This window comes from Eulemur rufifrons, chromosome 28, assembly GCF_041146395.1.
Source record: "Eulemur rufifrons isolate Redbay chromosome 28, OSU_ERuf_1, whole genome shotgun sequence".
Taxonomy (NCBI): Eukaryota; Metazoa; Chordata; class Mammalia; order Primates; family Lemuridae; genus Eulemur; species Eulemur rufifrons.
This window is the reverse complement of record NC_091010.1, coordinates 15310264-15328956: the sequence shown is the minus strand read 5'-3', so window position 1 is coordinate 15328956 and position 18693 is coordinate 15310264. Positions and strand designations below refer to the sequence as shown.

Sequence of the window (18693 nt, the reverse complement as noted above, 5' to 3'; positions counted from 1 at the left end):
CCTATTTCTGGGAATGCAATTAATTTATTACAATGAAAATGCCTTATGGAGTTCACTGTAAGGGATTTGATTGCTAGTTACTATCACCTTAACTTTCTATTTTTAATGATCACTGCAAATAATACGGGTCAATAAGTAGGTTAAAATTCAAAGCAATTAACAGTATTTAGGGCAGATTTGAATAGAAATATTCATATATAACCAAATGATAATGAAAAATCGTCATTAGAGACAGAAAAGGGGCTGTCCATACCATAGAGGGATGGTATCTAATTTATTTTTGTAGCATATGTTGCAGCCCTATGCACATACAGCCCTCTCTTCAGGGGCTGTCCCACAATTAAATCCCTCAGCTATACGAAATTCTCTTTTCAGTGTAAAAGGCTTATATTTCTCTTCTTTAAAATCTCCCCTACTCGATTAGCATACTATTTTGGGGAAACTGTTCACACCATGTACAGAAACAATTTCAAGATAGATTAAAGATATAAATTGTAAAGAATAAGACCATAAATGTATCACATACCATCTTTCATTAATCATAATGGGAGTGCTGGCAAGAGGGTGGGAGAACTGACATGTATACATGCTGGTAGTAGTGAAAAACTCATCTCTTCGAGTGGGCATTTTAGCAATATATATCACATTTTTAAATGTGCATGTCCTTTAATTCCATAATTTTACTTCCAATAATTTATCTTAAGGAGATAATTAAGTAAGTACAAAAGCACAAATGTATAAGCACGTTTACTATAGCATTATTTATAAATAGAATTTGGAAACAACAAAAATGTACATTTGGAGACTAGTATCCACAACAGAATACTGTGCAGTTAAAAAAATGAATATAGCTATATGTATTTCTTCATAAAAAAGTAAACATACCATTAGGTGAAAAATAAGCTAAAGAACGTCTGCAATATAATCCTATCTTCTATAAAAAACATCTATCTATATAATGTGTGAGTGTGTAAGCATGCTTAAAAATGGTCTGTAGTTGGGCATAGTGGCTCACGCCTATAACCCCAGCACTATGGGAGGTCAAGGCAGGAGGATCCCTTAAGCCCAGGAGTTCAAGGCTGCAGTGAGCTATGATCACGCCACTGCACTATAGTTTGGGCAACAAACAAATAAAAACATGGTCTGTATGGCTATATATACAATTGTTAACAGTTATAGGGTGGGGTAAAAAAAGGGAATTATGTGAGCTTTTACTTTTTACTATATAACTTGAATTTTTGTAAGAAGCTTATATAATTTTATAATTAGAAAAATTACTTTTTCTTTTTAGGAAAAAGAAAAACCAAATAGCTTTTTTTTTTTTTTTTTTCCCCCTTTTTTTTTTTTTTGAGACAGATTCTCACTCTGTTGCTCGGGCTAGAGTGAGTGCCGTGGCTTCAGCCTAGCTCACAGCAACCTCAAACTCCTGGGCTCAAGCGATCCTCTTGCCTCAGCCTCCCAAGTAGCTGGGACTACAGGCATGCACCACCATGCCCGGCTAATTTTTTGTATATATATATTTTAGTTGTCCATATAATTTCTTTCTATTTTTAGTAGAGACGGGGGTCTCACTCTTGCTCAGGCTGGTCTCGAACTCCTGACCTCGAGCGATCCACCCGCCTCGGCCTCCCAGAGTGCTAGGATTACAGGCGTGAGCCACCGCGCCCGGCCCCAAATAGCTTTTACCTTAAAAATAAAACATTTCCTTTACAGGAAATCCTAAGTGGTCATATTAACCCTTCCCCTTTCTTACTGGTCAGCCTAAGCGTTCCTAATACCCAGAGAAAGTTTTGTCACCCTTCAGCTCAGGGGTACATTTTTAGCTCTTGATCTCCTTTGGCTGCTTAATCTTCTCTTGTTGGCATTTCAGCTATTTGTATTGCAGTATAAGAACTGAACTTGAATGTTGTTACACACAACATTGAAATAACAACAAAGGTGTTAACACATACATTTGAACATTTAGGAACACAGAACTAAAGTACAAAGGCTCAGAAAAATAGGATAATGCATTCTTTTGTCCAAATTTAATGAGTCACGACAGCGAATTTTATATGTATAAAGTACAGGTAATTTTCAGGGTCTTTTTTTTAAGTATTAACAATTCATAATTCTGTTTTTGTCCCCATCTGCATAATTTCTCCTCTCTAAGTTTAACCAGAAGAGATGTCTGCAGTATACCAAAACAACAAGCTATAAAATATAAAACGAAAACAAAAATTAGCCATTATTTTGTGTATCACAGAAAAAGTAAAGTCTAGAATGCTGGGTACTATATTTTAAATGAGATACGTTATGGTCAAACTGCAACATCTTTTAAAAAGGAATGATGAGGACAGTGAAGGGACCAGAGCATGCCATATGAAGAACTTCAAAGATGCTAAGGATGATGGGAAAGGGAAATGTAAGGCAAAATGATAACTGAAAGATAGTTTTTTCCTACAGCTCCATAGCATAGAACAATAAATGCACAGAAGTAACAGGGAGGTAGATTTTGGCTTAAGATTTTTACCAAGTTATTTCTACATGTTTATTACAAATATTGCAAATACCAAAAAGCACATTTTAATACCAAAAGCAAAACCTTAGCCCTGTTGCATATACTGTGCCATCAACCCACGAAGAACAAGGAGCGATAAAGAAGGTAGCAGGCTACCTTTCCAGTACACTGCAGGTGCTGTCCTGGCACGGAGAGGGAGGTCACAAACATGGTAAAGCAGCGAAGCAAGAATACAGTGCCCATCAGACTACAGAGCCTTCGCAGGAGTATTGACCTGTGAACACAGCGACCAAAAAGAGGGAAAGATCAGAGGAAAACAAACCAAAAACCCCCAGGCATCAAATGTTTACTTAAAGGAAGAGCAAGCAAAAAAACCACTAGACTTTTTGAAGAGGATGGAAATCTTAGAGACCATGTGAAGCATCACTGTCCAATAGAACTCCCTGCAATGATGGAAATGTTCTCTACACTGTCCAATAAACTATCTACATGTGCCTCTTGAGCACATGAAATGTGACTAGTATGACTGAGAAATCGAATTTTAAATTTTATTTTAGTTAATTTAAATAGCCACATGTGGTTAGTGTCTACCACATTGAACAGTGCAGACCTAAGGTCAGATTCTAAGAGCATCATTTCACTGATAAGAACATATGGCTAAGAGAAAATAAAAGAGTTATACAAGGTAGAAGACTAGTAAGCCTGGAGTTAGTTTTACTACTCATAAATTGCTCAACAATTATTTATTTATAAAAGGTAAAGTTAAACACCTGTGACTGTGGGGTTTTTTTGCTCAATAATGCTGGAAATTGGTTAATGATAGTAGCTATCTAATATTCCTTGCAACTTCTCCTAACTTAAACTTAAGCTATAAAATACACAGTTTTTAATAAATATTAAGTTTTATATTAAATATATATCAAGCAAAATTTTTGAATAACTGTCCTTTGAGTAATCATGAACTGCACTGTGACATTACTTCTACCGTTATATTATTTCTTTAAATGTCTTAAACCAAAACGGACTAAGATTCTGTTTTGACAGGGTCCATGCTTTATACATTTTCTAAATGCTCCTCCCTCCCTCAAATAAAAAACACTGAACACAAGGCTAGGTTTGTTTCAAACATTAGTGTGCACAACTGGAACAGAGCTTAGGAATTGCATTTTAACAAGCACCCAGGTGATTCTAAAGAAGTGGTACAAACACTTTGAGAAATACTTTCTTTGACTAAGTAAACATTAACAGTTGCATTTCACTGGCCACTGCTATGCTTTACTAAACCTATCAAGGTTTCCTATAAGGTAAAAGACTTTTTTGAAGAATAGATAAATTCAAATCCATGGGATTTTTTGCAAGGCAAAATTAACCAGAAAGCAATAGTAAGATACATGTTTTTAAACCATCTCTGGTTTTAAGCAACGCAGAATTAAAAATATTGCTGTGAAACAGGACAAAATGGGAGAGAATGAGGTGCAATATGGCCTAAAAGTGTGACAAGAATAGCAATCATCAACCTTTCTTTCCACCTTCAAAGCACTGAAATAACTGCTGCTTAGGACCTAACGCCCATGTACTGTGGTTTACCTCAAGCACTTCCTAGTAAGGACAAAGGATCAAAAACTCAAGAAAGGGTCCTTATTCTTCTCCAGTGTTGCAAAAACAATGGACAGCAGATATCTACAAATTTTATCTTTAAATTTTTTCCTCACTATGCCTATTTTTTACTTAAATCAAATAATTTCCTCCACCAAACTAGGAAAGGAGCTCCCCCTTCTGCTTTTTTTTTAATTAAAAAAATTCTTCCCTTTATATTTTTGGTGAAAGTGCTAAGAAGCACTTTCCCTATTTAGCAACATCCTATACCACCTGAAGTGAACCACATGGACTAAATAAGTGTGCATGTTGTACAAAATGATCTCTTTTTTAAAGGGCTTCCTCCAAATAGAGAACAATTTCTTCTATCTAAACACTTGACCAAAGACTGTCCTTGGAGGAGTTTCTATCCTTCTATAGGAAGTGACATTTCCAGTTTGTTTCTAAAGAGAGATACGGTTGGACTGGCAATGGCTGGCCCGAGGCTGATCACCCACATCTCTGATCTTTCCCCACAAAATATATTCAGAGTATTACTAAACATGTAGGTATCACCTTGGGCTGACTCTGTTGTTGATCAAACCCAAAACATTTTCCTTTGTTAATAACTATAATGTCACACTGACCAGAGAAAGAAATTAAGGAAACTGCAAAGGGAGAGACAAGGTTTGATGACCTTGACATAAGAGAGTTAAAACTTTTTCAGTCTTTTAGTGGAATAGATGAGGTACCTGTGCTTGTGAAGAAGAAGAACCAGGAGCCAAATATAGCAAAGAATCATGCCACATACTTCTGTCATGGCAAAGGCCCATGGGATTCTAGGAACGCTGGAACAGAAAAAAATTTGTTTTTGAACTGAAGAGAGATAGGTGCATGGAAATGATACTACCCTTTTCAATAAGATGCTATTCTAACAATGACCTTAACATTGCTTTATGTAACTTTCACTTTTTTCTGAAAATGATATTTGGACAGCCTGGGGAAAAAATCTGTTTCACAAAGTACCCCATTTATCAGAACCTGTTTATCATCTGTGATTCCCAGTCATGGTTCTCTGCAAAGAACTATTATAATAACCTTTTTCTCCCATACTATAGCATAGCAGACCCTGGAAACAAGAATGCCTACAAAAGACAGTGAGGGAAAGGTCCACTTCTTGCATGATGTGCTAATGTCAGAATCCAGACAATCAGAATTTGAATGTGACTTATTTTTAAAAAAATATATTTGGTGTCGTTTTAGAAGCAGTAGAGTTTTTGGTTTTTTGTTTTACTTCTTTCTCTATGTCCTCTTTTGTTTTCTAACCCTGTTTTCTTCTATCTTTTCCATTTGTCCCTCTTTTCTCCTCACCAAATTCACAGCTCCTGTGATTATCCACTAATGAAGGACAGGTCACATTTCTTAGTTTAAAAAGAAAGAGAAGGCCAGGTGCGGTGGCTCACGCCTGTAATCCTAGCACGCTGGGAGGCTGAGGCAGGAGGATCACTCGAGGTCAGGGGTTCAAGACCAGCCTGAGCAAGAGTAAGATCCCCTCTACTTAAAAAAAAATAGAAAGAAATTAGTTGGACAACTAAAAATACACAGAAAAAATTAGCCGGGCATGGTGGCGCATGCCTGCAGTCCCAGCTACTCGGGAGGCTGAGGCAGAAGGATTGCTTGAGCCCAGGAGTTTGAGATTGCTGTGAGCCAGGCTGATGCCACGGCACTCTAGCCAGGGCAACAAAGTGAGACTCTGTCTCAAAAAAAAAAAAAAAAAAAAAAAGAAAGAAAGAGAAGAAGAGAGGAAGTAGGGGAAGGGGAGGAGAGGTTGGGAGGAAGGAAGAAAGGGAGATGGAATGAAATAGTCCAAAGGATTATTAATGGTTTTATTTTTATTTGTTGCATATTTCCACTAAAAACTTTTATACAATGACGTACGTTAATTTTATAACTAAGAAAATAAAGATTTTTTTAAAAACATGAAATCTGAAAGAAAAGAAAGATATTAACAGTCTACTCCAAACCTTATTCAGAGTAACTGAGGATAGTTTACTCATCTTCATTTGGGGACTTTACATCAGGAAAAAGACTCATTTTATGTACTTTAACCCATTGCTGCCTTATTATCTTATATTAGTGGGGAAAGTTATTTCACATAACAGATTTTCAGATACAGATTCTTTTAAATGACTTCTAAAAATTTAAAGTTTCAAAATGAATACTTTTTAAAAACGATAATATATATTTATATACTATATTTACATAGTTAAAAGGCTTTTACATCACTTATGATGAAAAGTTTTCTGACCCTATCCCCAAACTATACCTAATTCTTGCTTCCCAGGGGAAATCATTTTTACTTTTTTTTTATTTTTTTATTTTTTAGGCTGGTCAACATTTTTACTTTTATAGACATTTCATCTGGCACTAAATCTTTTAGTCATACACTCCTCCAACACACATGTACACACAAGAGTCTCTCTCATGTTCTTATTATTTCATCATTTTGTTTAAAATAATTTTTGGCTTTTACTTAATGTAAGCTTATAAATAGCATTCATAGCTGAGTCAGCAGAGAACTATGATTAAATTCCTTTCTTATGCAACTTCTTATAATTCTCTAGAGCTGATAAATACCACTTTTTTTAGTTTGCTCTGTTTCTTGTGTACTTATCACCAATTCATCCCCAAACTATTCTATCAATTTCAATTTTTCCTTGAAAGAAATCTCTCCTAGAGCCCTTCTCCTTCTTTTTCCAATTTAGAATGGTTGCATTTTCTAATCCTCCTTGATGGCTATTTATTGGAATAAAATTAACCCTCATCTTGGAAATTTTTCTTTTCTATATTGGATTCTCTGTTTCCTGAATCTCATTGTCCTCTTCTTTCTCAGTTTACTCCTTCTTTTGATGGTGCAAAAGAAGTTGTTTTTCAGTTGTTTTCTGAGAAAGAGAGGCGGGAAGGGGAACTTGTTTTGGATGTTTGATTTATTGAGGTTTAACTTAAATGCAGAAAATTTCACCCTTTTTGGCTGTATAGTTCAATGTGTTTTGACATCCAGTAATATAACACCACCACAATAAAGATATAGAACATTTTCATCACTCTGGAAAGTTCCTTTGTGTCCCTTTGTAGTCAATCCCTTCCTCACCTCCAGCCCTGGGGCAACTACTCATCTGATTTCTGTCCCTTAAAGGTTTCCCTTTTCCAGAATGGAATATAAATGAAATTATACAGTACTCACCCAGATACCTTTTGTATCTGGCTACTTTCAGTCAGCATAATACATTTAAGATTCACCCACATTATTGCATATACAATTCTTTATCCACAATTTCTTTACCCACTCACTGGCTGATGGATATTTGGGGTTATTTCCAGTTTTTGGTGATCATAGATAAAGACCATATATAGGTCTTTGCATGGACATGTTTCATTTCTCCTGGGTAAACATCTAGGAGTGGAACAGATAGGTCCTATCTTAAGTGTTTGTTTAACTTCTTAAGAAACTATCAACTGTTTTCAAAGTAGTTATATTATTTTGCAGCAACATATGAGAGTATCTGTTGTTCTGCATCCTCAAGAGGACTTGGTATTGTCGTTTCTTTTTTTTTTTTTTTTTTTTCATTTTAGCAATTCTAACAGTAGAGTAATTAGGCAGAGGTCTGGTTGATTAAATAAGGATATCCGCTCCCCGCCCCCGCCCCCCAACCAGTTATCTACAGTCCTTTTTTCTAGGTTTTTCAAGGAGAAGATTCTGTTACCCTTTTTGGAGGATCAGGGCCAGGTGGGAGTGGAGATGGGAAATACACCTGGCTACTTAAGAAAGAGAGCTAGAAGTCTCAGAGATTAGTACATAGAGTTTTAGTTAATTCCCTTGAAAACATATGGCACTTTGTTCTCATTTGGGCATGGTGTCCACAGTGCACTCAGGTCCACAGTGCCTCACATTCAACTGCTCTGGAGAATATACCACCAGTCTTCTGTTGGAGTAGAGCAGGTCTAAAACCTCCTTAAATAGATTTTTAACCAATTCTTCCATATTTAGCTCTGGTCTGTACCTGGCCTTGAGTGATGCTTGGTACCTCCTGTTGTGTGAGTTTTATTGGTGCTCTGAAGCACAAATAAACTCATCCCTTGGGCACTGCCACCCTCCACCCCCAGTTTCACAACAGGCACTCAGATTTCTACTTTCCAAACTTACACTATTATCACTGTTTTTGTCTTCATGGATTTATAGAGTTTCTTCCCCTTTTTGTTGTCATTTTAGTTGAGTGTTGTGAGGAACGTGTCAAATGTGTCGTCAATCCCCCATATTATTATTATTTATTTATTTATTTTTGAGACAGAGTCTCGCTCTGTTGCCCAGGCTAGAGTGAGTGCTGTGGCGTCAGCCTAGCTCACAGCAACCTCAAACTCCTGGGCTTAAGCGATCCTCCTGCCTCAGCCTCCCGAGTAGCTGGAACTACAGGCATGCACCACCACACCCGGCTAATTTTTTCTATATATATTTTTAGTTGTTTGGCTAATTTCTTTCTATTTTTAGTAGAGACAGGGTCTCGCTCTTGCTCAGGCTGGTCTCGAACTCCTGAGCTCAAACGATCCACCCGCCTTGGCCTCCCAGAGTGCTAGGATTACAGGCGTGAGCCACCGCGCCCGGCCCCCCATATTATTTTGATGCAAAGATTTTTAAGACGCATTATACATGTATATCCCTTTTTTCTGGATAGAATTTAATTTTCTTTGGTAATTCAGAGTCATCACTATGAACACTGATTATTACACTGTACAGGGTAATGACCTCAGGGACTACTGAGAAATGAAGGGCAGTTGAGATCTAGATTGATGTGGTTTTTCCATTATTTATGTTTGCTTTTTATGGTTCTTCTTATGCCTCCCTTGCTATTAGGGTTATCAGCTATCACTTCTCATTGTCGTAGGTGGGCTTGCCTTTAGAAACATTCCTATTTCCTTCTATTAATAATTTTCTGTTTATAATGTGCTGAAGCTCTTGGAGTAAGTTTCAGAAGCAGACCCTGAAACAAAGATCAGCATGAAAATGATTTATTAGGAAGTGTTCCCCTATGGGGGTAGTGGGGTATGAGATCAGAAAACAAGGAAGCAAAGCAAGGGTGAGACATCAAGCAAAGCCCTGTGTGGAACTCAGGAAAGGGTAACTTTGGATCAGTCCTATGGGGAATTTGGGACAGTGTAGGTCCAATCCAAATGTTGTTCCAATGAGAGCAAAGAGAAATGAGTCATTGGTTAAGGACTACTGCTGGAGGGATGGAAATTTCTAAGCCTTTTTTTTTTTTTTTTTTTTTTTGAGACAAAGTCTCACTCTGTTGCCTGGGCTAGAGTGCCATGGCATCAGCCTAGCTCACAGTATCCTCAAACTTGTGGGTTCAAGCTATTTTCTTGCCTCGGCCTCCCAAGTAGTTGGGACTACAGGCACGTGCCACCACGCCAGGCTAATTTTTTCTATTTTTAGTAGAGACAGGGTCTCACTCTTGCTCAGGCTGGTCTCGAACTCCTGAGCTCAAGCAACCCTCCTGCCTTGGCCTCCCAGAGTGCTAGGATTATAGGCGGTGAACCACTGCACCCGGCCTCTAAGAATTTTTTGGCTTTTTTTCAAGCAGACAAAGTGTGTTCCAACAGCCCAAGAGCAGCCCTGCAACAAAAGAGATACATCTGCTGGATGTTGGGAGTATCTGTGCACAAGAAAATGGAAAAGAGATCCAAGGGGATATAGGAGGAACACTGACGGCACCTCTACCATTCACCTATGAATAAAGTTTAGATGCTTAAGAGCATGGAATTTTATAGTGAGTGTTATTGTAGATAAAAGAGTTAGGCAAAATTTGGTTTCAAATCCCCACTGCAAATTGAAAGTATATGTCTATATAAAACTTTGTACATAAATGTTCATAGCAGCATTATCAATAATAGCCAAAAATTGGAAATAACACAAACACCCATCAACTGTTGCAATGGATAAACAGAATTGGTATATCCATACAATAGAATATTATTTGATAATACAAAGGAATGTGGTACTGATACATGCTACAATATGGGGCAAGTCTTGAAAAAATGCTATGTGAAGGAAGTCAGACACAAGGAAGGCCACATATTGTACGGTTCCATTTATATGAAATATCCAGAATAGACAAATTCACAGAAACAAAGTAGACTAGTGGCTGCCAGGGTCTGGAGGGAGGAGAGATGGAGTATGTGACTGTTAATGGTATGAGTTTCTTTCTGAAGTGATGAAAATGTCCAGGACACCATGCCCAGATGAGAACAATGTGATGCTTACACAACTCTGTAAATATACCAAAAACCACTGAACTGTACATTTTAAAATAAAACCCTCATTCTACCAGACCACCCCCGCCACCCACCTTTCTCCTGTCATAACTTGTTATAGACTCCATAGAACTTAGCATCCATTCTCTCACTTCTTGAAGATTTTAGCTTCTGGTTCACTGTCACTCTTTCTAATACTTCTGCTGTATTTGTGTTCTTAGTCATTCTACTTTTACTTCTCTTCCTGTGATACTGTCCCTTACCCTGCCATACCAACCCAAATCCATGGTTGTAACCTGGACCTTGTCATTACTGAAGTTACTCCTTATAATCTCAATTTCAAGAATCTTACACTCATCAACACCTCTTGTCGTTCCAGCTTATTTCTTCTCGTACCTGTCTTCAATAATTCTGAGACCTAAAATCCATTGATCCTATAACATTTTCACTGTCCTTCACCTACTTCATATCCTTATTTCCCTCCTTATCTGCCTGAATTCATGATCCCTCATTATAATTGCTCCCTTGCTTCTTTTTCCTTTGTCATACTGCAAAACTCAACCCTGCTTAAATCCAATTCTCTGCGGATTCCATACCTGTATCTGTTGCTGGATGAGGCTGGTAAAAACACAATGCCAAGACCGCTTAAGCTCAGGAAGTCCCTTAGTGCTGTCGCTACATTACACAAGTCTATTCACTCTCCTGCCCTATTAGATCACTTTACTAGATGCCTATTTTACACCTCTAATCCTTTCGGCTCAATCCTCCATCCGTTTCTCCATTCTCATTCTCTGTACACAGAGAAAATAAAAACAATCAGGAGAGCACGTCCTCTTGCTCCACTATGACATACAGCAATCTTCTACCCATTCCCATATTTTCTATGTTCCCTTCTGTCACAGACGAATAGTCCAAGTGCCTAGGGTCAGCCTCTTCTAGCTACTAGACCCGATCCCTTTTCATCTACTTAAGGACATGGCTCCAAAAATTGTACCCTCTCTTTCCTCTGACATCACTGCCCTCCCTACTAATAGAGTCATCAATACAACAAACATGCTATCATATAGCCCATCAAAAAAAAAACCAAAAACCCCTCTTGACCCCATGTCCTTCCACACACCTCCCAAGCTATAGCTCCATTTCTCTGCTATCCTTATAGGAAAACTTGTCCCTACAGGAAAAATTTAATTGTCTCCAATTTCTCCATTCCCTTTCTCTTTCTCTCGTTTCTTTGCCCAATTCTTTTATTTTGAAAAATTCTGATTCTACCAAAAAATGCTGAAAGAATAAGCATTTTATATTCTTCACTTAAATCCATCAATTGTTTACAATAATTAACATTTTGCCACATTTGCTTTATTTCATTCTTTCTATATTATACCTATGTACATATACACACTCTTTTAGGGGAGGCTAAAACTCCCCCCCAAAGTAAGTTACAGACATTATGACACTTCTCCCCTAAATACTTCACTAATACCCCTATACACTATTATACCCAGGAAATCATACACTGATTTAATATCATCATTTAATATGTGGTCCATATTAAAATTTTCTTAAACATCCCCAAAATGTCATTTATAGCAGTTTTTTTCTTAATATAAGATCCAATTGAAATTCATGCATTGCTCTTGGTTATATCTCTTCAATTTCCTGTACAATTCCCCCTGGCTTTTGTCTACCATGACACTGACATATTTTGGAGAGTCTAGATCAGCTGTCTTGTAGAATGCTCCATGTTCTGGATTTGTCTGATTATTTCCTCAGGATTAGATTTAGGTTAAATTTTTTTTTTTGACAAGACTATTACATAGGTGATGCTGTGAAAATCAACTCCAATGCACATGTCAGTTTGTCCCACTGTGATTCTATATTTGATCATTTGGCTAAGATGATGCATGCCAGATCTTGCCTTTGTAAATGCACCTTATTTCCTCTGTAATTAAATAATATGTGAGATGATACTTTCAGATTATGTGAATATGCTGCTCCCCAATGACCTTTCACCTAATAGATTTTAGCATGACTTGCCTGAATCAATTATACATCATAAGATAAAAAATAGTCATGCCATCCACATTTGTTTGCTGGTATTGTTTTTGAAGAGCTTCCCCTCTCACTCCACTATTTTTTGTTTGTTTATTACTATGGGTTCATAGATTATTTTTCTTACTCAATATATTATACTCCATTACCATCATTATTCTTTTTGTTGTTCCAATTGTGCTAATTTGATCAGTGGGAGCCCCTTTAAGCCAGCTCCTATGTTCTTTTGACATGTTTCCATGTGTTTCGTACACTTCCTTGATTTATGGCACAAGACGTCTTTCAGACTCGTTTTATACTTCTCTTGCCCCAAACTTAAAACCAGCCATTTCTCTAAGAAGCCCTGGTCTGGTTCCTCTTAGTGGAGAATGGTATTTAGAAACCATGATCTGTATGCTCATGGTGCTCATTGCTACCGAGTTTTTCCTACAAATCACTTCATGTCAGTTTATAGAAATTGTCCTCATTCTTTTTTATGACTAAATAGTATTCCATTGTGTAGATGTACCATAGTATATTCAACTAGTTTCCCATGGATAAGCATTTAGATTATTTCTAATATTTATAATTATTGAAAGTAATGTCACAGCAAATAACCTTGTGCTCATGTTGTTTCATATTTCTGGAGATATACTTTCACATAAATTTTAATACATCTCACATTCTCTCTTGAGCCCATGACAACACATTTTGCCCTTATTAACTCTTGTCACAGTCTCTGATGATCCTCCTCATCTTACTTGACCTCTAAGCAGCATCTGACATAGCTAATTGTTCCTGCCTTCTTAAAATACTTTTTTTTTGCTTGGCTTCCAGGATACTACTCTCTCTCTCTCTCTCTCTCTCTCCTGACCTTCTCAGTCTTCTTTATTGGTTTCTCATTTTCTGACCTCTAAATGTTAGAATGTTTCTGGGCTCCATTTTCAATCCTCTTCTCTTCCCTTGTGGATTTACTTGCTAGGATACCTTATCCAGCATCATGGCTTTCCTTGTGCTAATGACTCTCAAATCTTAGCCTAGATCTCTCTCTCTGAACTCCACTCATATTTCCATCTCTTACTCAACATCTGATTTGGTGTAAAAGACATCTGAAACCTGACATGTCCAAAATCAAACCCTTAATTTTTAATTTTCTCTCCAAGTCAGCTCCTTCCACAGTCTTCCCATCTCTTTAAATGGCAACTCCATCTTTCCATATGCTCAGGTTAAAAATCTCGGAATAATCTTTGGCTTCTCTTTTTCTGTTATACCTCACATCCAAATTCATCAGCAAATCCTGTTAGCTCGACTTAAAATATATATAAAATTTGACTCTTTCACACCATCTCTACCACTACTGCCCTCATCCAATCTACCATCTTCTTTGTGTAGATGAATTCAATAACTTAACTGATCCCTGGTTCTCTACCCTTACCCCCAGGTTATTCTCAATACATCTAGAATGACATTTTAAAATAGAAATCAGATCCCCCTACTCTTCTCAATACTTTCCTATGGTTTTCCTTTTCACTTAGAATGAAAGCTAAAGCCCTTACAGAAGTCCTCAAGTCCTTATACAGCCTGGCTTCCTGTCTCCTCTCAGACCTCATTTCCAACTGCTCTCCCCGTCTGTCTCTCACTTGTTCCTTAAACATTCCAGGCACATTCCCAGTTTAGGATTTTTGCACCTAGCTGTTTCATCTGCCTAAAGTACTCTTTCCCCAGATTTACACATGCTTTCTTCCTTACTTCCTTAGGGTCTTCTGTTTACAGTTGGGAAAACCGTATAGAACAGGAGAGGAGATACAGGGATCTAACAGCTTCTTGAACAGCTTTCAATCAATTCTCCTTATTTTAGCATCATCCCTTCACCTCCAGCATCCAGAGCTTTGAGAAATCTCCCATATAATAAACAGCGTTCATTCATTCCCTTTTTATATGGGAGCCCATCCTGTGGGCTTAAAACTTAAAAAAGCAAAACCAAAAAACTCTCTACTATAGCTTTAGTCAGGCTTTGAGAGGGAGTAAAATGTGATGTATATGTTATTCTGCCATCTTAATGTAGATATTTTTAATTCATTTCATTTTAAAATACATATGCTACAAGGTACTTTCAGAAGGGCAAAATATTTTATAAAAACAAGAAAGCGGGCTGGTCTGATGGTAATGGGCTATCAGAACTTATTAACATTAGTGTTACTAAAGTTGGTATTCAACCCCCCACTGCTAAATTTGACTGGCAAAAAAAAAAAAGAAGAAAGCAATACAAATTTTAAAAAGATAAGTTCACAAATATAAAAATAGTTGAATATTTTTTATTATTCTATTCTTATTTTTCATGTATTACATATTTTTAAATGTATTCAGTATTTAATAAAAACAAGATACTATCATTGAATCCATTTGTACTATTTGTGGTAATTCTAATTCATTTGGTCTTATAAGAGACTACCGTATTTTTGAAAAAGCAGAACCCTATTAATTATTTAAAAAAAAAAAAGCAACCAAGTTCCATTTACTACAGATATCATTCCAGGACATCCTTTTTTTCCTTTTTTTTTTTTTTTTTTTTTTTTGTGACAGAGTCTCACTCTGTCACCCTGGCTAGAGTACAGTGCTGTCATCATAGCTCACTGCAACCCTGAAACTCCTGGACTCAAGCAATCCTCCTGCCTCTGCCTCCTGAGGAGCTGGGACTACAGGCATGTGCCACCAAGCCCGGCTAATTTTTCTATTTTTAGTAGAGACGGGGTCTCGCTTTTGCTCAGGCTAGTTTTGGACGCTTGAGCTTAAGCAATCCGCCCATCTCAGCCTCTCACAGTGCTAGAATTACAGGCGTGAGCCATTGTGCCTGGCCAAGACATCCTTTTAAAATCTTAAGTGCCCAATGAGCTGTATCTACAGAAAAATAAATTAAGCAGTGGTCTTTCTCACTTACCCAGGTTTAGGTCTAATTTAAATGAGAAAGATGATTTCAAATCATATCTTTTTATACCACCAGATAAAGCAAATAGAAAGTATACATCAACCACAACCACAAAAATGACAAACAACATAATTATCATAAATATATTATCATTGCTGTTATTCTAGCAACCTTCTACAAACTTAGCAATTAAAAGCAAACTTACCTGTCTAAGAATATATCTGGGAGTGGTGGATAGGTCTGCATGTCAGGCACTCGCTCGTGGACTATAACCATAATGAAAGATGTAAATCCAAATACTATAAAAACATATATACAACTCAGTATGGTCTTCCAGTACTCTGGGTCCAATCTTCGAACAGAATGTTTGTTTTTACCATTCATGTACTGGTACTGATCGGAGTTCAAGTCCGTGATGGGTCCGTCACAGTCATGTGAAAGCTCCCCATTACAAAGCCAGTCTGCACTCTGAAGAGAATTGATGAAAGGGGTCATGGAACTCATGGGACTGTCACTGTTGTAGCCCATCTCTTCTAAAACATCAATATGTATTTTTTGCAATTTTCGGACTGAGAGCATTAACCTTTTAATGTCCCCTAAGACTTTGATTTCCAGAGGAGGAGACCGGAGATCATATTCAGTCAGTGTTAGCAATGTGATTCCATCAAGTCGGTGCTTATTGCATAAAATGTCCACATACTCAAAAAAGCCTTCATCCTTCAGCCACACAGCTACGTGCTTGGTGGTCCAGCGGCGAATGCAGAGCTGATTAGGACCTGCCATTTCCCCCTCCACTGCCTGTCAAGCGATAACAGGAAATCAAAACAAAAACTTTAGTGTATCCTAACAAGTTCTTCAAAGACTAAATATACATAAACATACTAGAAATAGTAATTACCTAGACTGTCCTATTGGCTTCTAGAGTGAAAGAAAAAAATATTCAATAATGAGTGGTTTTCAATAGATTAACATTTTAATAATCTTATGCATATAACCCCAACAGGAGAAGAAAAGCTAATGACCAAACATTTTTACAGAAAGATATTTTACAAATGGCTTTTCCACAGCATATTAGCCACAACTTAGTTAAAAAGCCTACTGTTGAGAAACAGTTCAGAAAAATCCCATTTTAATACTTTTCATAAAATTAAGATATATAGTCGAGTGCAGTGGCTCATGCCTATAATCCTAGCACTTTGGGAAGCCAAAGCAGGAGGATTACTGGAGGCCAGGAGTTTGAGACCAGCCTGAGCAACATAGTGAGACCCCCATCTCTACGAAAAACAGAAAAATTAGCCAGGCGTGGTGGTGCGCACCTGTAATCCCAGCTACACAGGAGGCTGAGGAAGGAAGGTCGCTTGAGCCCAGGAGTTTGAGGTTGTAGCAGGCTATGATCATGCCACTACACTTTAGCCTGGGCAACAGACAGAGACCCTGTCTCAAAAAAAATTTAAGACATATAGAAAGATTTGTTATATGCAAAAAAAAAAAAAAAAAAAAAAAAATCAAATCTCCATGTTCATGGAAAAAGTACCTCTCTACCCAGGGGAAAAAACATAAAAACAAATAGATAACTGTAAGTCTGGGAAACCCTTTAGATTAAGCATATTTCTAACTATTATATGCATAATTTCTATAACCAATATAAAGCCTTTAAACTAGTTATAAATTTGAATTAATAATAACTCAGTTCTTTCTAGCATTCCATTCTTTTTTGGGGGACAGAGTCTCACTCTGTTGCCCAGGCTAGAGTGCCGTGGTATCAGCCTAGCTCACAGCAACCTCAAACTCCTGGGCTCAAGCAATCCTCCTGCCTCAGCCTCCCAAGCAGCTGGGATTACAGGCATGCGCCAACATGCCCGGCTAATTTTTTCTATATATATTTTTAGTTGTCCAGATAATTTCTTTCTATTTTTAGTAGAGACGGGGTCTCACTCTTGCTCAGGCAGGTCTTGAACTCCTGACCGCGAGCAATCCACCCACCTCAGCCTCCCAGAGTGCTAGGATTACAGGCGTGAGCCACCACGCCCAGCCTAGCATTCCATTCTTAAACTATGACCGAGATTTTTGTGATAAAATTTTTAAACGAAAACTATCACTTCAGTGTACTCCTAAATTTGATTACCCTAACTTTATATTGCAGTTATAAAAGCCAATAATGTGCTATGTTTTAAAAAGTACTAACAATTTCTACTACATTGATCCCACACAGCTCTAGTTTATGGTCTTTTTCTATTGTAAAACTTCTAGTGACTTGAGCCTCTATAAGGTTTATAAAGTATATTAGATAAAAGGGAGACAAAGGTCTACGTGGGAAAAACACTGTTTCTCAAAAGTACTTTCTCAACCACTGAAGCCTGTGAGTTTTCTGACATTTTCCAGATCTCTAAAGATTATATTTCCTTCTGAGATGATTTTTAAAAATATGGTAGGCAAACCATAAAGCATAAAAAAAAGAATAATGATACAATGAACATGCATATACCTACTACCCTGCTTGAAAAAAATCAGTTACAATACAAATGGTCTGTTTTCTAATGATGCTATTAGTTATACAAATATGTTCCTTTTGTGAAAATTCATCAAGCTGTATACTTGTGAACTACACTTTCCTCTATACACATTAAACTTTACTTTGAAAGTTTACTCTAAAAAACAGAACAAAACATCAATACAAATAAATAATCTTCTATCCTAAAGGACAAACGAAAGTTCTTCAGGATGATAGCATCCTCTTCCTCTCCTCCCAGATGCTACACACTCCTGACCTGCATGTTTATCATTGCCTTATAACATGCATTTTTGGCTATGAAAAACCTTCTACACTTCCTTACGTTGAATACTGCTCTGCATTCTTCCCCTATCCACACAAACTCTTTCCATGAAGACTTACAATCACTCGGCAAAGGCAGACACTTTAACTACATGAGCACCACTTGTATCATCAAAACTATTCAGAAAACAAGAAACATGCTTGACAAAATTCACCCACAGATGAATGCCATGAAAATGCCAGTTAATCCTTAAGTATTTATTTCTTAATTACTAAAAAGCAATCCTAGTTTTTGGAAGGCTTAAATCATATTTTGTTTCCAAATAGAGCTTTTAATATGATCAACCCACATAGTTTTTTAGTCTTTGAAAATTAACATCACATCCATCTACAAGGAGTCCTTATTTTTTAAAAAGTTGTCTAATTCTTACATACTGTAGAGTTACAAAAACTCTTATTCAACTCTTTTTAGCTATAGTATATCATCACCACCCCAAAGGTCAAAGAATTACGATTTCCTCACTTTAACACGTGAAATTTACACATTATACATTGTTTTATATCATTTATTATATACCACAT

At 37.1% G+C, this 18693-nt stretch overlaps 1 protein-coding gene across 1 annotated transcript in view; it reads right to left on the bottom strand.

The window, feature by feature from the left end:
- The window catches only part of SAMD8 (sterile alpha motif domain containing 8), a 46676-nt gene that overhangs the window by 2977 nt on the left and 25006 nt on the right, over positions 1 to 18693 (bottom strand). The window contains exons 2-4 of the mRNA XM_069460659.1: positions 15544 to 16136; positions 4828 to 4923; positions 2657 to 2774 (exon numbers count right to left, since the gene is read on the bottom strand). Coding sequence (XP_069316760.1) covers positions 2657 to 2774; positions 4828 to 4923; positions 15544 to 16121 — 792 coding nt within the window. The 5' untranslated portion in view covers positions 16122 to 16136. The remainder of the gene's footprint in view (positions 1 to 2656; positions 2775 to 4827; positions 4924 to 15543; positions 16137 to 18693) is intronic.